Source organism: Lotus japonicus, chromosome 1 (genome assembly GCF_012489685.1).
Source record: "Lotus japonicus ecotype B-129 chromosome 1, LjGifu_v1.2".
Lineage (NCBI taxonomy): Eukaryota > Viridiplantae > Streptophyta > Magnoliopsida > Fabales > Fabaceae > Lotus > Lotus japonicus.
The window spans coordinates 121,984,005-121,998,538 of NC_080041.1; the positions used below are offsets into that span (position 1 = coordinate 121,984,005).

Below are 14,534 nucleotides of genomic sequence, written 5' to 3' on the forward strand. Positions count from 1 at the left end.
TTTGGGTTTGGTAATTGTAAAACCCGTGCCCGATCCTACCCGTTGCCATCCCTAGTTGGATTGATAATAAAAATATAATTTCTATAGTTATATTAACGGTGAATATTACTAAAGTACAAACTGGTGTAAATTGATCTCTTCCGTATATGAATATGCGTCTTCCTTTAAGTGCAAAAAAAAAAAGAAAAGAAATGGTGTGTTTTATTTTTTTTAAAGATGGAGTGTTTTAACAACAATGAAATTCATAAACTCAATGGATTTTAGCAATAAGAAAAGAATAAAACCAAAGATTTTTGCTTTCTAGTTTATTATGTAAGCAATATTCACTTCACTTGCCTATCCTTAATCGGTCATGCTTCCCAATTTATGAGAGCACAATCACTGAGAAATTTGGTCATCAGTCATCACACTAAGTTTAAGGTGGGGTTCATATTACAACATAACTAGCATTTGCATATGCAAATTAGCCACAATGAACAAATGAACTAATAATTATAAAAACTGAGTTTGTTACAACATGATTAGGCAAATAAAAAAAACATGCCTAAAGCAATGCAACCCAATTAGTAGAAACCCAATTACAAAGATGAAAATCACATCTTTCTTTAAACAAAACAAGCACACACGTATACACTCACTCACAACAAGAATATGATAAAACTCACTTTTGTTGGGAAACTTAGTCAGTTAATTTCACTCCTACACTAGATCATCTGGTCCAGCAAGCACCACCTGTCAAAAAGTTTTTTTTTAAAAAAAAACTACATGTAAAAATTGCATGAAATTTCAAAATGAAAGAGTAAGGATGCCAAGGATCCATTTAACCAAGAAAAAGCATGCTAAGCACCTTAGCAAAGTGGTAAACAAGGGATTAGGATCATCTCATGTTACATGACAATGTCAAGTGAAATATTATTTTTATCCCTCTTCATAATTATTCACAGGATCCCACCTATTTAATACTTATAAAGAGAGATAAACACAATTTTAACATGAGAGTATCATGTAAAGTTTTCATGCTGATAAAAAAAACGTAAAGTTTTCACATGAGAGGATCTTGATCCGATAAATTAGACAAGAAAGCCAGTATATAAATCAGTATATATATAATTAGGGAAGAGAGAGATGCATACATTGCAATCAAGAGCATATTTTCTGGCAATCATGATGGCTACATTTCTTTCTTTCTCTGATTCAAAGGTTAACACAAATGATAGGCCCTTTCGAGCTTGCCAAAACAGTGCCTTCGCTGCATTGCTGGCATCCCCTCTAACTCCACATAGCTTTAGTTAAATAAAAATGTTAGTGTAATGGACATAGTCAAATAGAGAACTTTAAAGATAGAAAAAAAAAAGTAAAGTACTCAAGGGTGCACTTTAATTAAAAGTTGTTATTCTTTGTAGAATATAGAATCTAAAGGAGTAAGAACTTGACAACAAAACTGTTAGTACCAGTGTGTTAGTGCATGTTTGGAAATCCTTCTACAATAGATTCTAAAGCAATAGTCAATTCTGGGGAGAAGCTTCTATGAGTATCTTTTGGGTTTCAAAATTGATTCTGAGAAAAGATAAGTTGATCCAAACACACTAGCGTGTTTAGGGCAGAGAGCCTTTTATCCTTGATGTTTAACATGTTTAGGACACAAGAATGAAGGTCAATTGTCAAAATGTTACCTGCATTGATGGGGAGTAAATCTCTCTAGCTTTTGTAATCCAACCTCTACATAGCTTTATCCTCATTCTCCCCACATTAAATGAATGAGTAGAACGTGATGAGTGATCTTTTCCATTCATCTGAGAGATAACCACCTACATAACACCATGTGCAAACTTTGTAAGAATTATTGTGCCAAATGTCCATTACATTACCTCAAGCAAAACTTTCTCTTCAGTAAGCACCCATTATTTAAAATTAACATTTTGAACTTTAATCACATAAGCCGGCTCAAATATAACTGAATCTAAATGGAGTGTAGATAACATACATGAAAATCAGTATTAGATTTTCGTAGAAGTGCCTCCACATGGCTTCCAAGTCCTGAAGCTGATACACACAAGATAGGTAGCTGTTAGCCTTTCTTTTTAAACAACTGGATGCATCAATAGGTAAATCCAATTATCCAAGCCAAAATCAGAAATAATGGACCATAACAAAAGCTAACCAGTTTGAATGGGATTAGTAGTTAGTGTGAGTTTTTTGCCATTAGAGACAATGTCCACTTGTAAGATTCTCCCAACGTCAAAGGGGTCAGGAGCATATATTGATTTGTCGGCACCTGATAAATAAAGACAAACCAACTTCAAACAATATAACAATAATGATAGTGATCAAGACAATTAGTTAGCTATTGAAGCCCGGCCAAGCAAAGAGCAGGATAAACAAATTTAAATAATATAAAGAAGGCAATATTCATTATGAATGGTACAGGTATAAATATAATTTCAGTATTCCAGATTGGAGCCACACATTAGTGAAATCGTTACTGAAGGTTCATTACATTTTTTTTGAGTCAATGAATTAATAGGAGCCAAATGTGGCAGGTAGAGGACAAAATTTAGCAAGTGCCTATAAAAGAAAAAAAAGTACAAAAAAAAAATTATAGGTTACTGTAACAAACTATGATGAAACAAAGCCTCATGATCATATAAGTTTGTCCTGCTATGAAGCTCTGGATAGTACTACCAGGTATATTTAAATTTTATAATTTTTATTTGAGGAGGGCTCCATTTACTCCAAGAGTAACTTTAAAAAGCTACTCCACATCCTCACCCTTGATTGTATTAAAATTTATTGGTTCAGATTAATTGTTAATCACTTCTCACGTGATCTTTTTTCTAAGCTTCCAGCACCTCAACTCTCTACCTCTGTCTCTCCCTCTCCATTCTCATAACTTGATCCACAATTACTTTCTTTTATCATCACCACCAATCCTTTCTTTGTCACCGCCACCAATCCCATAGCAGCGTCAAGTGTCAACACCATTGAGAACCTGCGTAGGTATCAATTATCTTGTTTTACCCTCTTTAAGTATCAATTATTTAATTAGGGTTTTGTAACTAGCAATTTGACACTTACATGAACTTAAAATTGTGGCTACAATGAAAGGCTTCCATTGGAAGCATAATAAAATTAAGTTTTACAAATAGTTCCCAAAGTGCAAAAATTGATAATAAAGCAATTCAATATCAGGTCTAACACAACTTTTGAGTTTCCTCGCAGTCATCAAGGGTATGACCTCAATATTGGTGTCGCTGCTATTAAATTGAGGCTATTGAAAAAGAAAGAAGCTCTGGTTCAAGGCAATGAGAATAGAGTGGAGAAAAAGATGTGGTCTATTTCTAGTTTTTAGAAGTAACCCATCTCAATGAATAGGCGAATCAAAGAGAGAGATGATGTACCAGAAGCTTGAAAAAGTTCTTGGCAAGAAGAAAAGAAGGTCACGTGATTGGAGATTAGTAATTAATCTCAGCCATTAAATTTTTAATATACTCATGGGTGAGGATGTGGAGTAGCTTTTTAAAGTTACTCTTGGAGTAAATGGAGCCCTCCTCTTTTTATTTATGTGTAGCTTATTTATGCACTTACCTTCTCTGAAGTTTTGGTTGGGAGTAGGATTCATTAATGAGTTTTTACATTGCATGCCAGTAATTCATATTTTAAGATGCCAACTTTACTCAGATAACTAAACCCTTGCTAATTGTATGGATCAAGAAAGATGAGGTGCACATCTTTTCCAGGTTGATTTTAGAAGGACACAATTAAGAATCAAGTAAGCTTCAGTGTGATGTGAATTCAGGTTTCAGATTTTAGCCTTATTCCCATGTCAAATTTTTTTTCCAGAAATAACCACATCTGATAACAGCATTTCAGCATTTCAGCACTACCTAACCGTAAAGCTGTTGAATAAAAAACCTGATAGTCCATATGAACTTGTTAACCCATATTAACCAATATTTTGAGACCCTGCATCACATCTAATTAAACAAATAATCCAACTCCCTTAAAAATTTAAATTTTTAGGTCGAGGTTCAAGAATAGTTTCATTTCTAAAATTTAACCATTTCATCCATATGGACTTTGAAGCACGGACATCAAACAAAGGACTTATCAAGGATTGAATTTCTAACTATTTGGCCAAATAGGGTTTGGCACCATGTCAAAAACCAAATGAACCCAAAAAGTTAAACTAATGTGTGGAGGCCCAGGAATGACTTCATATTCTAACACACTCATACGAGTGCAATTTGGGCGACAATGCATTATTCTGTAATACATTGTGTGTTGATTTAAATAGATAGTGGAAGAATGAAAGTTACCTAAACCAAATCCTGACTATTTGACTTAATCTTGAATTGTAACATGCTTGAATATAGAGGTACCTGAAATAACTTCCCTCCAGCTTCCTTCAGATGACAAGCGGTACCACTGAAATGAACATTTTGAAACCTGTGGCACTTCACCCGAGCGAGGCTGGACTTTCAGATATGAACCCAAAGCTTCAGAACCATGTAACATATACGGATGAGATTTATTCTCCTCATCCCTCTTGCTCATTGTTAGCTGGCATGGGGGAGACAAAGTTATTGCAAGAAAAAGACGGTTGTGCATAGCATACTGGCACTTAAAAGTTAATCTTTATAACATTTTTTAGTTAAAGTTCACACATCATGGTTTGACCTAATCGATAAGCAACTTTTTCACCTCTACTCAAACTATCATTTGAGACTCAGAGTCATGTTCAAAAACCAAACCAGGTTTTGTGAAACATGTTAGCTATAATCTAAGCACTGACACCAAACACGACAAGGACATGGATACACCAACACGGGAAATGTCTTTAATAAAGGATACCGGACACTGTACACCTATGTTGTGTGTGTCTGTGCCCGTGCATAAGTGCATGCATGTGCAAATGTGTGCAATTTGCGTTGGTGTGCATGTGTACAAAGCACATAAATGTACAATGACAGGAATTAATCTTGATCATCCATATATCATTGTACAGTCAACATTAGCTTCTCCCACTACTCATCTTAACAACATTTATTCGTATAAACATCTTTTGTGCCCAAGGATGAACTGAGGAAAGAGCAATATTCGCAGATGAAATGTGGTGAGCAGAACTAATAATTTCAGGTTTAAACTTTTTAATTTATATTTTAAGTTGACTGTTTTAAAAGTTACTTATAAACAAAATGATTTTTAATTGTTCTTCTAGTGTCAACTTAAGAGTTATGTAAAAATCTATTAATTTGTCAGTACAAGAAAATTTTAGGGAGAGGGTCATTCCATGGTTAGGGGCATGCCACCAGTCTTGGTAAGAGCTTACAGCACTACTTATAGATGATCTGTGTCTGTCAAGGACAGATCATCAAGAATAAAACACAAAACTTGTTAGTTTTTTTTTTAGAGTTCAATTTACCAGTTGGGACAACCCTCATTGGCATGTTTTAGATTTACCTTTGTGCAGTAGGAAGAGAGGTAGAAAAATAAACTAATATTGTATCCTATGACGAAAGTTAAATATAAAACTGCACAGTCAAATCTAGTCAAATTGATAATATATCAACAAACCTCTTTCTGAAGCTTAATTGAAAATATAGATTTTTCTCGAATTTGATCCCTTAGAGCACGAAGTTCATACTCCATTGCCCTAACCTGAAATCATTGTAAATCATAAAAGCCAATTATTTCACCATTATGAACAAAATTCAAATTGTGATATATGGGAAATTAGAATCGAAGAACAAAATTGTTTAAATTATGATGTATAGATATGAAAACTTTCATAGGTTTAGAAATACAGGTATAGAAGAATGTATTAGCTATGAATACTAATATATTTACACACATAAAAATTGATATAAAATGAAATATATTTGTAGATATGTTAAGCCCATTTTGCACAATACAAACCAAATGTCAGCATTTAATAACATTCATATGCATTTCAAAACATGTGTTGCTTGCAAGTCAAATGTTTCGAAATCAAAATAACCCATTTAGCACAGTTCAGCAGAAAAAGTGGTACCCTAGCAATGGTTAACTTTTTAGTAAGGGAGTAACTACCCAATTCAGATTCAGATACAGATACAACACAGATATTTTGGAAGAATAGAAGTGTTAATTCTTTTACTAAAAATCTGGAAATCATCATCATCATCATAAAATGGAGTGCAGTGAAGTTATGCTAAAATTATTAGCTACAAGCCGACTACAGTATTGAGGAAGCAAAATGCAATGCACCTTGCTTGGCTGATGCAACAGTTTGATTCTTCTAGCCTCTTGAACCTCTTCTACTAGTCCATCCACATCCTGACAGCGAGGAACAACCAAAAAGGTATATGCATTAGGTATTCCACATATATTATACTTTGAATTTTCCTAATTAATGATGACATTAAATTCATATGAATTTCCAACATATGTAATCTTGTAGCAGTGCCGCCCCAGACAGAGAATGAAGCCCTATTATCTGTCCCAAAATTATGTTTAGCAATTTTTCTTGTAACTCATACATATGATTCCCTCATACACATGAAAGATTGTTTAAATGTATAGCATTTAGTTATGAAACTGTAAAATGCAAAGTTATACACACCCACACAAATAACTGTGTAATCAAACTGCAAATTAGAACCTGCGGTTTAGAAGCTTGGGAATCTTGTTCTTGTTCCTCGAGTGCCTCCCCAATTCTCAGCACAACTGACCTAGCACTCTCAATTTCAGCACAAGCAAAAGACTTCTCTTGATTAACCAACTTTTTAGCATCTTCAGAAGCCTATAGAACAAAGATGGATTCAGATTTGATTATTTTAGAAAACAAATGGAAGAACTAGAAATTCCACACTAATTCAGAAAGCCCTGGAGAAGGAATAAAATTATGATGGGAAGCAGCATCTGAACAAAATACTAGTACTTCTAGTGAATATATCATTGTTGTTGTAATATATTATAAAAGAGCATAAAAATTAGAGAAAATAGTTTTCAGAATGACCAATTTCAATAGATAAAATGTGAAGGCAAAAACCTGTTCTAAAAGGAACGAGTGATGATTTTATTGAAGGTGACAGTGAATGGGAAAAACTTCCTATGAGATTTTGATGCCTTCACCAAGTTACACAATACAATTTGAATAGTATGAACTGTCTAATCATTGTTTTATAATCATAAAAAAATATTCAAATAAAATATTAGAATTTGAACAAAGCATTAGTATTGAAAATTTAGAAACTGTTCCAGTAAATCATAATAGTTAGCAGAAAGTTTTGATGGAGATTATATAACCATTTACAAAAAGTAAAGATGTCAAAGAAGACCTGTTTGAGAAAGTTCAAAAGCTTCTTCACTTCAAATTTCTCTTGAATCAATTCTCCTTCATTTTGAGTCAACTTTACTGCTAAAGCTTCAACCTGTGAGAAATACATTGTTTAGTTGATGCAACATGAATTGAAGAAGAAGAAACAAAGAATTTCCTTATGCAGTCTCCAAGAAATATATGAAAAAAGAAAGAAAAAAAATAGTAGGTATGCTCCATAAAAGTGGCTGTTGGCCCAAAAGCTCAAATATCTGAAAATAAAATGCCATTTTAAACTTTGAATGAAGTCAGGCACTCAACAATGGAGTAATTTTAAATAACAAACCATAGAGATAGCTTTCTCCACATCCTCTTTATTTCTTCCTGCAAAACGGACTCTTAAATATTCTAAAGCATCTCTTAGCTTCTTCAAAAGAACATGTCCCTCCAAAGATGCCACCTCTCTTATCTTTGCCTGAATACCATGAAAAAGCAATATATCACCAGAAGTTGAGAAGAACTAATGTCCTAAATGTGCAAAAAAAGAAGCTAAGGAACTGCAAATCAAAGTCATTAACAAACTTTATTTCAACTGCAAAGAGATCAATGTGAATAGAACTTGGGCTGTTGAATCGAAATTGGCTTTCTCTATTAAGGAAAGGAAAAAAACCAATATAGTGAACATAAGAAAATATAAATGATAGGAACCTCATTAGACAACTTAGCAGCTGCAGCCAAGTTCTTATCAAATTTACAGGCAAGGTCACGAACTGAGATGCGCTTGTGCTGGTCTGACAAATTGGTAGCTTCTTGTTCAATAACATCCTTCAATGAAGGACCCTGGTTATCTTCTACAGTCTCTTCCAGAATTTGGCTATCAGCTCCAAGTTTATACTTTGGAAACCTATCAGAAATAAAGCTCACATCAGCTGAAACTGGCGGAACTGCTTCCATTGGCATCTTGATTTCAATTTCAGGACTAATCTTTGTCATGGTGAAAATGGATGTGGCCTGGTAAAAAATGCAATACAGTATGAGATCGTCAGTTAAGAAAATTCATCAATGAGTCAAAAGTAAACAAAGTTACAGAAGACTCTATCTCTTCATGAGTAACTACTGTCAAACCCATCTTAGTAAAGTAAGATGGAGGGCACATGGCCCTGTAATGCAATGAAGGTGAACATGAAAGAATCGTTAAAAATTTGGAAAATATGTTGGTCTAGGGATGGCTGTTACTTCTAAGATCAATATTCAATACTAAATAAATATGTCGTCATTTAGCTGAACTAGATTGGATAGTTGTTAAAGCTCTAGATTTCCATCCTTTTGAGCTATGCATACAAAATGCATCTGCATTTTAAGATGCATCACTGTTCCGTGCCAAGCATAACAGTCAACAGGAAGAGGACATTCCAAATTCAAGTCCAAGCATAATAGTCAACAGGAAGAGTTAGAGGAAATTCCAAATTCATGTCCAATCAATTAGGTGTGTGATAAAACTGTATAAAGATCCATACCACAAAATGTCTTTTCCAATCAATCATGTCTGATGATGTAAATTAGACCATCAAAGTTCTGTATAAAAGGATGAAAACTTGAAGTGCTGCTACAGAAGACTAGAGTTTGAAGGAGGAAAACATCATCAAGTGTTATCACCAAAGAATAAAATCTCAGAGTTGGAAACAAAATAGTCGCAGATGGGTTTAGACTAAAACAGCCATTTGCCCATTTCATTTAACTGCCATCTTAACAGAAGAAAAAGGTATAGCAGAACCAATTACCATAAGTAGTAATAGTTAAAAGGGAAAGATTGAATGAAAAAACATAAACACAATCTCACCCCTATGCTGTGTTTGATTTCAATCAGAAACAAAAAGTGATTTCCCCCCTATTTTTAATGAAAAAGAGGGATCAGGCCAATCACCATGTCAACAAGCATTCGCACTACCAAACTACATTATCAAACTAATTTTCAAGTCAGCACAGCTGTTCCTAACAAGACAAAAGAAAGACACAAATCAGATTAAGAGGGCATAGCTTCTCCTGCCTAACAAACGTGTAACTACTACATAGATCTACACAAACAAAAATCCAAAAAATTGCAGACAATGTTGCAGGCTCCAAATACACAAATTAAAAAAAATCATAAATTGAGATCAAGCAAGAGGATTATCAACTTCTCAAATGCATTACTAAAGATTACCAAAATCTACCACATTCCAAAATTTGGTCCATGTCAAAATCCAATTTTTACTCTACTTCAATTATTAACCAAAAAAAGAAAGAAATTTGGGGACAAAATTGCAAACACTTACTTCCCTATCAACACTTCTACTTGAGGCCAAAGTAGCAAAAGGGTAGGGGATAAAAAATAAAAAAATAAAAAAAACACTAATCAGAGAGCTAAAGAGTAAAGTTAGTGAGAGAGATACTTGCATGCAAACTGCAATCAAAATGGGAAATGTAGTAGAGAAAGAGATGAAAAAACTTACAGAAAAACAAAGAGAGTGAGCAGAGCACAATGGGGTGATGATTAATCAAAACATAGAGATAGAACCACCACCACAGCTTAAGCTGGTTCCAGGTACAAAAAGGAACAAGACAGGATTGAAGTTGAAGAAGAAGAAGATGAATAAGAAGAAGAATCTAAAGGGTGGCCATTAGAGTTGCTTTTTGAAAAGGTTAAGAAAAAAGAAAAAGAAAAAGAAAAAAAGCTTGTATGTAAACCTGACTCATTTGTCTCCTCACTCAACGACTTGAAAATCAATTGGTTTTTTTCCCTTAACCACATCATTGCTAATTTGCTACCAATTTGTTAAACCCTCTAGGGCCCACTCGCCAGTACTCACGCGCTGTCCCCACATTGTTTGTCATGGGGCCCATGTAATCTACGGCTAACTGTGCTTACGTGACACGCAGACGCGAGCGTGCGGTTGGTAAATCATCGTAACGTACCGAGGTAGTTTTTTTTCCTTGTCATGATTCTATTACAGCGAGGACTGTGTTTGGCGGGGTGTCTTTCTTTTGACCTGTCCTTTTCCCCACAATGGCCCTCGGTTTTGCTTTAATTACAAAAATGCCACCATCATCACTAACTAGATTATGATGTTGATACATGTTTGGCTGTACAGGCTAAAATTACTTTAGACATAAAAATATGGTGTATAGAAATAACTTTACTTGATTTTTATTATTGTTTGTCCTGATTTTTTTTATAGGCAAAATATTAGTTATTCATTGTTAGTAAATTAGTTTAATCGTCATGGTTTAAATTTTGACCCTTCACCCTGTAAATTCATTCATTTCCCTTAAATCACCATGTAAGCTATTTTTTTTCACACAAAAAAATCTTCAACGATGGGTTCCGACGGTTGGATTAAATAAAGAGTTCGGATTTCTCAGATATTAAAACAATTGAATCCTAATACATAAAGTAAACCAATTTTAGATATTCACTTTTGTGATGGTTTCTGACAGTCAAAACACTTCAAAACAGTAAAAAATCATCACAAGATATGAGTGTCTAGTAGTGCGCTAGCTGCACTGTTTATGTTTTTTTTTTACATCGGAAAATTAGCTGCACTGTACATGTGTTCACTAATCTTTTTCAAAAACAATTAGGTTAGCTAAAAAAAAAGAAAATCATCTGCATATACACCTTTAGATATTTTTTTCTCTATTTTTTTAATCACACCACATCACAAACTACGTATAACTATGTTATGTATCTCTCCTTTTTTATGTATCTCTAATCATTTATACTCATGAGGTGTATAATTCTTTGTTGCTTTTTGTTTGATCTAGTTTTCATCAACTATTTTCTTGCTACATTGTCTATTATATTTTTTTTCCTTTTGTCTCCTTTCTATTTCTATTTGGAATTGATCTATTCGATTTTGAAGTAAGACGTAAACAACTTAGTTTCCTCTAAAAATTATGTGATAGATACATAAACATGCGTATGAATAGACAACTGTAGACGATGGACGTGGAATTATTGTTGGGAAAGGGAAAAATACAAAAGGGGAACAAAGACAAAGAGTTCGTTTGGGTTTTTTCTAGTTAGCCAACCATGAAATTGAGATAGTTTAAGACCTTATCAAAAATAATTATGTATAGGCCAAGAAAATTACAATAAAAGAGGGGGAACAAGCTAAGAGATACTCTAGTCTAAATCAAAAAAATTCAAAAGTAAATGAGCGCAAGTTCTTATTGTAGAATGTATATTATTTTTTTTCGAGGTGGTAAAATTTATAGTTGAACCTCAAACATGGGGTCATTTTTCTGGTAAACAAGCAAATGTTGGTATGAAAAGGAATTTTAGCTCACCTATTTGCAATGTATACTAACATTTTTTACACAATGAAAGTGAAAAAAAACATATTACAAAAAAAAAAAACAAGGACAACGCCGCCGATCAAAAATAAAAAGATGACCAAGCTCGACAAGGGGTAGAGATCATATCCAGTGGACAAACTGCAAGTGCAAGCCCAACGAAATAAGCTGTGAATGTTCTTCACTAATGCCTTAATTTTGAAAGTTAACAATGCACTAATATGAATGTTCAGAACTCTAATATGATTAGCTTTTATAACCAATATACAAGTAACTAGATAAAAATTAAAGGGTGATTGACATGAAAATTAAACGGTACTAAGAGATGTCATGAAATCATGTAGGATCACGTGCACCGTCTTTGATTGTGTCTCTATATATAAAATAGTTAAGTATACAATAAATCGTGAATTTAGTGCATTAATTAACACCATCCTAGTGTTAAGATGATGAGAGCTCTATATATTCATTGAAGTAGTTTTTGAAAAAGTGCGATCACTATCACGGGTCTATAGCTGCGCATGGTTGATTTGTCTGCTTTTCAACATTTTATAGCCTTTAAATTCTGTGATTAATTAGTACTGGGATTCGATTATAATAGGTTGTTGTTGTATTATAAAATGATCCAAAGTTTTCTTTCTTTGTGACTTGTTTTGATGTTGAAAGCTCAACGGCTGTGTCTAAAGGCTGTAGTTTATAGGTGTGAATTAATAATAGATTGATGACCATTACGTAATGTATATCAAGTTATGGGAAAAAGGGATCATGTGGACTCAATAATAGTCTACTTAACCAAGAAGAGAGATTTGGCCAAAATAAATTTTATATATAATGCAGAGCTAAAATGCATTTTTTATTTATACTTTTAATAATACTTTTTTTTAAAATATAGACTTAGTATCCTAATCATAGGTTAAAAACTAGCTAGTACACTTCTTGAAAACATATGTTAAAAGTAATTGGATATATAAAATCATGTGAATGAATCAATTATCCAAGGGAAGGCAAATAGGAAAGCCGTAAGCTTATATGTGGTAAAATTTGCAAACAATGACTTAAGATGTGATTGAGTAAATATTTTAGTTACGCCTTTGTAGCAATAAGGCATATTATAGGTAGGTGTAAAGTATTTATTCATCAGTTAATTAGAACAGTTTATGAAAATAAGTTTAAAACGGCTTATAAATATATCACAAGTTATTTATATATAAGTTCTGTCAAACATTTAGATAAGTCACTACAAGAAAAACGCTCATGGCCAACGCTAAAAAGCCAAAAGCAACGCTATAACCGATTTAGCATCGGCTCAATGTTAACGTCGGGACTTACGTTAAACGGCTTGAAGCTAACACTTCATGTCGGTTGGCTAGCGTCGGTTTGGCCGACTTTCGACACAACTTTCTGGGAACAATGCCCCTCACAAATTCATGCCAATTAGTGTCAATCGTATATATAGAAAACTCTCGCTACCGTCACCAATCCCACTATTGCTGGTGTGAAAATACAAAAAAGTTTGTGTGGGCTATGGCCAACCAACATTAATAAACACTGTCAATGCCAAATTGATGATGAGCTCACATTTTGCAGGCTCATAAAGAGGTCGCTCTCAACTAGACCAAACTATACCTCTAACTTGAAAGTATTTTACATAGTAACTCCAAGTTAAGAGTAAAGTAAATGTGCTTAGTACCTTCAAGTTAGGCATACAATTCGGCCTACACGAGAGAGCCAATTTATAGACCTTCAAATTAAATACTAGCAAATAATGTAAGTAACCATCACAAAGTTTGCAAGCTAAAGGTAATGCACATAGCATCAAGCATATAAGAACATATTGCACCTGTCATAATAAAGCGTCATATCAATATATTGAGCCAACAGAAGATTTCAATCTCAAACAAATTAATCACCACAAGTTCAAAGTTCAAATATTACAAATAACTGCAACTTGACACTATAAAGAATTATATGTTGACAGAAGCAATTATAATTATAGGTCTTTCAAATTGACAAACATAAGTAATTAAAAGCTTCTCCAGTAGTAGTTGTGTTGCTTGTCTCACATGTCATCAGACGCCATCCGTTATCGTGTCCTAAAATAACAATTCAAATCACAATACCTTTAAATAGGCATTTCACTACAACAATTCAAGTGAAGTATAAGATAAACAAATCAAGAACGTAATTTCGAGAAAACTATCTCCCCTCATGCATCTTCCTAGAGTATTGATGGTCTTTCTAGCTACTAGAAAACTTCCTATGCACATTTTTCGATTATGAAGTTCAACGATGATGTACAAGATGATTGTGTATTCCGTATGGGGTCCTAAAATGAATGTTAGAAGAATCTGAATTTTTATTTCAGTATATGCAATTAGAAGAATTGAAAATCTAACTTTATCAACTAGCTGCCTAACATATAGTTCGTTAGGATTTGGGAGCGTAGGTGACAGAACCAACAAGGGTCGTCCCAGCGACGACGATGGTAGTAGCAACGACAACGGTGGGGTGGTAGAGCGGTGAGGGTGGCAGTGCAGATGTGGGAGTGAGGGTTTGAGGGGAGGAGGGGTAGGGGCGGGGAGAGGTGGGGAGTTGAAGGTTGGGGCGGCGACATGAGGAGAGGTTGGGTAGTGGAAGAGCGTCAATGAGATGGGGCGGCTGTGAAGATGTGGGAGTGTGATGGTTTGAGGAGGGAGAGTGTGATGCTTATAAGGATGACCAAACGGAGTAACCGCTGAAGGTAGCTGAAGCTAACCTATGGGCCTAAGAGCAGGGGCGGAGGGTGGGGGACATGATGTTGTCATGCCCCGTCCCCAAACTTTTCAATTTTACTTTTTTACATATCATACATATGTATATGAGTTGTAGAAATTATTGTAGGCATATATATATGTCACATTAT

The 14,534-nt window shown here is 34.2% G+C and overlaps 1 protein-coding gene across 3 annotated transcripts; it reads right to left on the bottom strand.

Moving 5' to 3' along the window:
• Positions 1-473: 473 nt before the first annotated feature.
• On the bottom strand, positions 474-10,039 carry LOC130730046 (stomatal closure-related actin-binding protein 3-like). 3 transcript variants are annotated; one of them, XM_057581925.1, is made up of 13 exons: positions 9,790-10,039; positions 8,006-8,308; positions 7,644-7,772; positions 7,320-7,412; positions 6,641-6,781; positions 6,247-6,315; positions 5,575-5,658; positions 4,380-4,560; positions 2,162-2,275; positions 1,985-2,043; positions 1,674-1,808; positions 1,134-1,283; positions 474-732 (listed from the first exon to the last, which is right to left on the bottom strand). In XM_057581925.1, the coding sequence occupies exons 2-13, from the start codon at positions 8,288-8,290 to the stop codon at positions 700-702; spliced, it is 1,473 nt and encodes a 490-aa protein (XP_057437908.1). In that variant the 5' UTR covers positions 8,291-8,308; positions 9,790-10,039; the 3' UTR covers positions 474-699. The 3 variants fall into 3 exon arrangements, with proteins under 3 accessions (XP_057437908.1, XP_057437909.1, XP_057437907.1); XM_057581926.1 differs by lacking the exon at positions 9,790-10,039 and adding an exon at positions 9,138-9,276; XM_057581924.1 differs by lacking the exon at positions 9,790-10,039 and adding an exon at positions 8,815-9,068.
• Positions 10,040-14,534: the final 4,495 nt, after the last annotated feature.